The sequence below is a fragment of the Dipodomys ordii genome, unplaced genomic scaffold (assembly GCF_000151885.1).
Source record: "Dipodomys ordii isolate 6190 unplaced genomic scaffold, Dord_2.0 Scaffold70, whole genome shotgun sequence".
Lineage (NCBI taxonomy): Eukaryota > Metazoa > Chordata > Mammalia > Rodentia > Heteromyidae > Dipodomys > Dipodomys ordii.
The window spans coordinates 2,736,688-2,745,651 of NW_012267286.1; the positions used below are offsets into that span (position 1 = coordinate 2,736,688).

At 36.4% G+C, this 8,964-nt stretch overlaps 1 protein-coding gene across 1 annotated transcript in view; it reads right to left on the reverse strand.

Moving 5' to 3' along the window:
* Positions 1–8,964, reverse strand: part of Ugt8 (UDP glycosyltransferase 8) — a 67,440-nt gene that overhangs the window by 4,549 nt on the left and 53,927 nt on the right. Inside the window, exons 3-5 of the mRNA XM_013023846.1 lie at positions 7,974–8,116; positions 5,441–5,517; positions 1,951–2,170 (exon numbers count right to left, since the gene is read on the reverse strand). Coding sequence (XP_012879300.1) covers positions 1,951–2,170; positions 5,441–5,517; positions 7,974–8,116 — 440 coding nt within the window. The remainder of the gene's footprint in view (positions 1–1,950; positions 2,171–5,440; positions 5,518–7,973; positions 8,117–8,964) is intronic.

Consider the following 8,964-nt stretch of genomic DNA (forward strand, 5'->3'; position numbering starts at 1 on the left):
GGGCCTGGGCGCTGTCCCTCAGCTCTTCAGCTCAAGGCTAGCACTCTACGAATTGAGCCACAGTGCCACTTCCGGCTTTTTTTCTTTTTTGCTTATGTGGTGCTGAGGAATCGAACCCAGGGCCTCTGGCATGCAAGGCAAGTGCTCTACCACTGAGCCACCTTCCCAGCCCCTAGTGTGCTATTATAATGAAACATTCCTCACCTTTATTTATAACCTGTCTTAAAATAATAAAAATTTCTAGAAACTAAAGCATTTTCTCTCAAGAAAAAAAAAGAATTCTCAGTTGGCTGCCTATAATTCATGTCTGTAATCTTAGTAAGTTGGGCAGCTGAGATATGAGGATCACAGTTCAGGAAAGTCCATGAAACTCTTATAACCAATTAACTAGCAAAAAGATTGAAGCAGGACTGTGGCTCAAGTGGTAGAGCACCAGCCTTGAGCTAAAATACGCAAGGACAGTGCTCATGCCCTGACGTCAAGCCTCAAGACTGGCACACACACAAAGAATTCTCTCATGCATAAATTTTCATTAGATAATTTAAGTAATACATTTAAAAATAATTTTTCTTAGCAATACTGGCTATTTGGCTTTGACTAAAATATCTTGGATATGATGTTAAAATTAACCTTTAATTATGATTTCATATTAAATGTATAACCCTGCTATAATGGGAAACACACAACTGCTTAGATTCAGTTTATAGAATAACTTTTAGAAAAGGGGAAACTACAAAAATTATTGTCATTTCCACTAGGAGTAAAATTTTTCTTTGTATATATACTTCAAGATTCAGTCATGGTGAGCACCTGTGGCTCATGCCTGGAATCTAGCTACTCAGGAAGCTGAAAGCTGAGGATCATGGTTCAAAGCCACTCTGGGCTTATCTCTAATTAACCACCAGAAAACTGGAAGTGGTGCTGAGGCTCAAGTGGTAGAGCGCTAGCTTTGTGCTGAAGAATGTAGGGACAGCTCCCAAGCCCAGAGTTCAAGCCCCATGACCAACCCAAAAAAAAAAAAAAAAAGGTTCATTCACTACCATCAGCCCAATCTCTCTGATTCAGAGTTCTAGCTAGGCTGATCTGGGAATCCAGCTCAGTGGTAAAGCACTTACCTAGTGTGTGCTTCAAGGCCCTGGGTTCAATACCCAACATCACAAGTAAAACAAGCAATAGCACATGTGCATTATATATTCTAATAGCCCTAATATATAGTCTATATGTGTATCTACTACACATGCATGTAAATGTGTATATGTGCACATATATATATATATATACATTGTGCATATATAAAGTCGTATGCAATGTACATACAGATGCAAATTGTGGGTGCATTACACACACATACATATTATGCATATATATGTTTTTCCAAGAACATCATATTTTGAGTTAACACTAGACATTAAAAGGAAAGCTAAAAATTATAGAAGGGCGATATTCTCAAGCTCCCTGGACCATAGAACATATTTCCCTATGTTCCAGACCCTAGGTCTTTTAGCACCCAAGGATGAGATCCACTGCTGAGCTCACATATAGATATACACACTATATATATATAGATATATAGATATAGATAGATAGATATTTAGTGTGTATATATAGATATACACACTATATCTAGTCATGTGAAATCCTTTTTCTTATGGTTAGTATCTCTTAGAATAGAGCAGTGTTTCTCAACTCAGGGTTGGTTATTCATATGCCCCAGGTGTAAACAAAAGAAACTCTCTTAAAATATCAATGTCATTTGAAATGCATGATACATTAAACATTACATCTTAAAATGGGGGAAAACTGTTGCTCTGTTTTAAAGCTACTCAGACCAGCTGTCCACCCTCAGACTTATTGTGCAGAGGGTGAATATCATATAATAGATATGATAGATATTACATATGCATACATATATGTATATACAGTTTGACTTCATATTAATTGAAGCCTTACCTGGGATTATTGATGACTTTCATCAGTGCTTCATACAGCTCTCCTTCAGTAACTGTTTTCCATTCCAGCAAGATCCCCATACCTTTTGCCTGTACGCGGGTCATGGTATCATAATGATCTCCAAAGAGTGGGATTCCCACTACTGGTACACCATGATACATAGTTTCAAAAATACTGTTCAAGCCACCATGACTCAGGAAGGCTTTGATATTTGAATGCCCTAAAAAAAAAGGACAACAAAAATAATGTAAAATATAATTACTTTAGAATTTTCCAGAAACTTCTTTGAAAATCAGTATGATAGTAACCATACATTTCATATATATTTTATTTTTATTACTTCTTTAAAAACCAATACTACATTAATCATATATTTCATAAATACATTATTTTATTCCAGATCTGGGGCTTAATCTCAATGCCTTAAGTGCTATCTTTGCGCTTTTTCACTCTATTACATGAGCCACAGTTCCACCTCTGGGCTCTTGGAGGTTAATTTGAGACAAGAGTCTCATGGACTTTCCTGTTTAGGCTGGCTTTGAACTTAATCCTCAGATGTCAGCCTCTTGAGTAACTAGGATACAAGCGTGAGCCACTAGCTCCTGGCCACATGTATGTTTTTCTTCCCACATGTTTGATTTTTAAAGACATAATTCCACTGATTCTTTTCTATACCAGTGTATGAGAATGATACATGCTCAGGACACAAATAATTGCTTAACTGATATATATCAAATAAAAGTAATTTAAAGTAATTAAAATGTATAGTATTAGCAATAAAGTATAGTATGTCCTTGAAATAGAATTTGACCAACAACATATATTTAAATGATCAGAAATGAATAGGAAGCCAAGGCAAATAAGAAACAAATAATATCAGGTTCAAATGCATTTTACCCAAATTAGACCTCTACTTTCAGATTACCATGCATTATTCATCCATACTAAAGTCAAATGCAGGTTATAGAAATTGTAAAAATGGCTGGGCACTGGTGGCTCACGCCTGTAATCCTAGCTACTTAGGAGGCTGAGATCTGAGGATCATGGTTCAAAGCCAGCCTGGGAAGGAAAGTCCATGAGACTCTTATCTTCAATAAACCACCAGAAAACCAGAAAGAGGCACTGTGGCTCAAGTGGTAGAACACTAGCCTTGAGCTGAAGAGCTGAGGGACAGCACCGAGGCTCAGAATTCAAGCCCCACAACTGACCAAAAACATAACTGTAAATATGTAAGGTTGAAACTTAAGTCAAGAAAGAGTTGAGGGCTCACCTAAAGAGGATACAGCATATAGCACATTTAACATATAGTATATATGGGTTATCACTGTTTACAACATTCAAGTTCTTTCTGTTTTTCTTTTAAGTAACAGACAAGACATTTATTTTTCTTTTAAACCAGGTACAAAACTCAGGTATATTCTCTTAATAAGCAACCTACATCTCATGATGTAGATTTAATCTCTCTCACTTCAGATTAAAGATTTGAACAAAATTTACAAGAAAATTAGATACAGAAATTAGGAAATGCATTATGGACTAAGCAAGAATTATGGCTTACAGAAACAACAGTTTACTAATACATGAGGAAATGATGCATGTGATCATGGTGACAATGAAGCTTGTAGAACATTCCTGCCCCTAAGTGCAATGACTACTGAGTCAATGTCTCTCCATCTCAAATGACTCTTAGTCCTAACTAAAGAATAGCAGTAGAAATAAACTTTGAACTCTGTGTATGTCTGTGTGTATGTATTTATTGGTATTATGTAGGGCTTGAATTCAGGATCCAAATACCACCCCTAAGCTTTTTCACTCAAGACTAGTGATCTACCACTTGAGCCACGGCTCCACTTTTGGCCCTTTGCTGGTTAATTGGAGATAAAAGTCTCACAGACTTCCCTGCTTGGGTGGCTTTGAACCACAATTCTGAGATCTCAGCCTTTTGAATAGCTAGCATTAGAGGTGTGGACCATCAGTGTCAGGCTAACTCTGAACTTTCTTTCAGGCAGCAAACCCTTGTCACTAAGCCTGACAATAAAGAATAAAGCAGAGGTAGTATGGAGAGAAGGAGAGTAATAGAGGGTAAGTAGAGGGGAAAGACAATGATTTGGTTGTCACTTCTCTTCCTGGGGGATTCTTGGATCACAGGAGTCATCAGAGAATCTGCAAAGGCCATGCCTGCAGTTTAGTAAGGACCCCACTACTGGACCCTAGTGTGAAGAATCTGCAGGATCCATGGAGTTGAGCAGGTTCCAGCATGGACCACTGGGTAACTGGCCTTGCAAGGGCCATTCATGATACACGTGTCAGTAACACTCCCAGACTCTGAAAAAGCTGAGCTTCAAGTACTAACTCAGATTTCCTTCTTCTTTCCTACTTTCTATACGCTCCAAAATTCATAATTGTAAAAACATAAAAGACAAAGATGAAAAAAAAACATCAAGTATCACAAAAGGGAATGAATGGTCTTGTGTTCATTTTGCCCCCAATTTATCATTGACAGGTTAGAGCTAGGTGGACAGGAATTATATACACAATTCTTTATAGTTGGTTAGTCAATTTATTAAAGTTGCTATTAGGAGAATCACAGAAGCTTATAGAAACTGTCTTAAAGTAAGATAATAATTAAAAATTTTCCTTTTATTTTTAAGACTAAAATTTTTAAAAATAGTCATTTTTAATGTTAGGTGAAAGCCTTATTGAATGAATATATAGTGGTCAATATTGTCAAAGCCCAATAGCTTCTTTATAATTTCTTTACTCAATATGAAGCAGATAATATAGTATTGTGTTTTCCTAGTTAATGAAAAAAATAAATTTTAATGTCTGTGCTTATTGAACATAGTTAAATTGTTTTGATTCAAATATACATGAAACATATGCTGGTGATAAATGGTTATTTTCATTCTGAGTTGATTATCAGAATCTCAATAAATAAAGAAGTTAAAAAAATTAAATTACTACAAAACCACCTAGTAGTTTAGGCATCTCTAGTAATTTAGGGAAGAATTCAGGCAGATGAGACAACTAAAGTTAAAAATAAATCTACTCAAGCTTTCTATGTTCTTTTTTGTTTCAGAAAAACTAAGACTCATTGATTTCTCTGACACAGCTGTAATTAATGTACAACATAAATTTGCATTTTCATTATTTTTAATTTCTCTACTTTTGCTCAACTTGCCTAATCATGCATAGATTTAGTCACTGCTAATTTAGGTGATTTGCTATGTATTATTTTCTAGATGATTAAAAATTAGAGACTAGCAGAAAATTTTTAATTACAGGCCCCAATTATGACATTTTATAAAGGAGTTTCTAGTAAAGATTTGCAATGTTGGTGTGAAATTTGAAAACTAACATCTAGATAAGAACATAATGAGTCCATCATAAACTACACACACATATTATGAACCTTTCAAGTATAAATATTATGTTGACACAATTAAACTCTTAATAGTCTAGTAAATAATCACATGTGTATCTCACTTACCCAGCAAGTCATTTTGCGGTAACCACTCTATGAGCTTGGTGTTGTTTCCTAGATTCTTTGGTTTGGCTCCAGAAAACCTACACATGGACACCAGACAGTGAACAGTTCAGGAATCAAACTTCACCCACAGTATAAGTTCTTTGGTTAAATTGGTAGTTTCATAGATGTTACCTGATCACATTGTTGATATTCTCAAGAATGAAATCATGCTGTGGTGGCTATGACAATCTAATTGCGATTCTTTGTAACATGTTTTAATTGTATGCTAGCATACTGGACTCAGGGCCTCACACCTTTGCTTGTTTTGTTCTTTTAATTACGCTGGCATGCTACCACGTTAGCCACACCTCTACTTCCACCTTTTTGCTGACTAACTGGAGAGAAGAGTCTCTCAGATTTTTCCTCCTAGGTTTGGCTTCAAACCTCAATCTTTATATCTCAGAATTTTGAGTAGCTAGGACTATAGGCATGAGTGACCTGTGCCTGACTTGGAACATTTTTTTTTTTTTTGTTTAAGGGTAGGTATTAAGGGGAGAGGAGCAGAAGAGTGGAAAGAAGGAAGGGTGAATACTCTCATAATATACACTAATAATAGGCACCAGTGGCTCATGCCTATAGTCACAGTTACTTAGGAGGCTGAGATGTTAGCAGTAGGAAAATCACTGAGACTCTTATCTCCAATAAATTACTCAGAAAAAGCCAGAAGTGGCACTGTAGCCTTGAGCACAAAGAGGTTCAGGGACAGGGCTCAGGCACTGAGTTCAAACCTCAGGACCAACAAAAAAACTAAAAATTAAATTAAAAATAAAAATTTAAAAATCCAGTATGGAAATGGAACAAGGAAACTAGAGGGGCTGGATGAAGTTGAGAGAGATGGGGGAAAAAATGATAGAAGAGGTAACACTGATCAAGATGAATTGTACTCATAAACTGTCATGATGCGTTAAAACCCCTTTGTACAGCTATTTACAGATAGTTTTAAAAATATATTTAAAAAATCTTCCATTGATTAAGAAACATATCTTTACATAAAGATCTATTCTCTACTGTTTCTTATCACCTACTTAGAGAGAGTGGGGTGTGAGGGATACTAGAAGTCACTGGTACCCATAATTGGAAATAGGAAAGGCCAGGCAGAGTCCCAGGGCAGTCACCAGTGCCCTTGTCATCCAGAGCCCAAGGGAAGGCACACAATTTGGAAGAAAGCAGAAAGTATTATTCATTACCTTGACCCTGAAGAGTGGAGAACAAAGAACATAATTGGGCTGTTCTCTGCCTGCACTATAAAAGATAAACCTCAAAGGTGCCTAACTACTAACAGAGTGGCAAAAGTGTGAACCGAACAGATATAACTATCAAAATAAAGCAGAAAGGTGCCTGCTGGGTTAGTCTGAATAGAGAAAGCTCCATGAGACTAGAATCTCAAGCAAAAATCCCTTGGACAATTAGAATCAATTCCATACTCACTGTATGGCTCAGGCAGAAGTGGAGGTAATCCTCACATAGTGAGGAAAAACTCCAAATGTCTGAGTACTGAAAATAGCTTTAGTGACCATTACTCCTAGTCAAGAAACAGATCATTTTTACTACCACTTCCAACAGTGGTAGCATATACTAAATAAATACCTAATAATAAGTAAAGCATTTAGTTCTGATTTTGAAATACTGGGTTGGAAATTCTAGTGTTTAACAGTGCCTCCAAAGGGAGCAAGAGGTTAACCCAGGAATCAGTCTTAATTAGTGTTAAATGATAATGGCCTAATTTCTTACAGAAAGCAATCAAAAATATTTGCTAAGGAGAGAAATGGTTAAATATTTTAACTATTTATTCATCATTCCCATCTCATTCCAAAACTGATTTGAAGGAGTATTTAGAAAATCCTAACATTATATTGAACTATTTTATGGGGGTGGGCAGTACTAAGTTTTGAACACAAGGCTTCATATTCTTTCTTGGTTTGCTTGCTTAACTGGTGCTCTACCACTGAGCCCTGCTTCCAGCCTCACTTTTCATTGGGAATTTTGCCAAGTCTCATAGACTTTTCTGCTCAAATTGATCTCAAACTCTGATCCTCTGGTTCAGCCTTTTGAATAGCTAGGATTGTAGACATGAACCACCATAAAAGGATTTTTTTTAAATCAGAACAATATAGGAGGGTAGAAATCTGAAGGAAACATGAAAAAATGCATCCAACACAGGATAAATCATTCTAAAACATTTCTCTACAAGCCAGAGTTTTCAATCTATCACAGATGTTATGAACTGATTGTTACATTTCAGTACACTGAGAAATAAAGTGAAGCTCAAGGGCAAGCAACTGATCTTGTCAGCAAATCAGTGTCTGCATCTTACTGGGACCTGTGGCTGATACTGCCATCAGAGGGGTGTGTGTGTGTGTGTGTGCGTGTGTGTGCGTGTGTGCGTGTGTGCATGTGTGTGTGTGTGTATCTAGAGCTACACTGTATCCTTGATACAAAGAGAAACTGAAAATCAACAGCAACAGATCAATCTGCATCATTAATGTTGCCTTACCGCCAAATCACTTTTTGAGGCAATCTCCCCAGAGCTCCTGCCAGTTTGTTAGCAATTTCTTCTGATAGATACTTAACTCCAGCACCAAACGATACCAGGACAAAGCCATGTTCATCAGCACTGTTTACCCATCTTTGGAGATCCTGCAAATGGAAAGATGGTAATCAATTTTACAAAGAATGATATAGTTCACATTAGGTGTTTTCAACACCCAAGTTTTTGAGAAACATTCTTCATATATTTTCTTAAATAAGAAGAGCATACAGTAGTTTCCGCAAAGTAAATATTTGCTTAAAAATACTTTACTTGACAATGCTAACTAAAATACAGTAAGGGCATTTTTTCAATACAAATAATAATAACCAAAAATAAGTAGCTAGTAGACTGAGATCTTAATGGTTAGATAATTCAAACATGGTCAGAGATGAATCTAAAGATGTATGCAATGACTCAGGATGAAATCTTAGCTACTCAGTAAGTAGATATTAGAAGGGTCAAAGATCAAGGTCAGCCTGGGACAGGAGAATATAAATAGGAAAATCATAGTCTAAGGACATTCCAAGACAAAAATACTGAAAACAAATGGTGCTGGAAAAATCTGTTAACTACTTGTAGACAACTAAAACTAGATCCTTATATATCACCTAGATCCTTATATATGCACCAGAATCAACTCCAAATGGATCAAATACCTCGGAATCAAAGCAGACACTCTGAAAATATTACAGGATGGAATAGGAGAAACCCTAGGTCTCCTTGGCACAGGCCTAAATTTTCTTAATAGCGACCCAGAAACACAACAAATCAAAGAAAGGTTGCACAAATGGGATTGCGTGAAATTGCAGAGCTTCTGCATGGCAAAGGATATAGCCAGCAAGATCAATAGAAAGCCCACAGATTGGGAGAGGATCTTCACTAGCCATACAACAGACAAGGGTCTCATATCTAAAATATACCTGGAACTCAAAAAATTAAATCCCCCAACAACAAA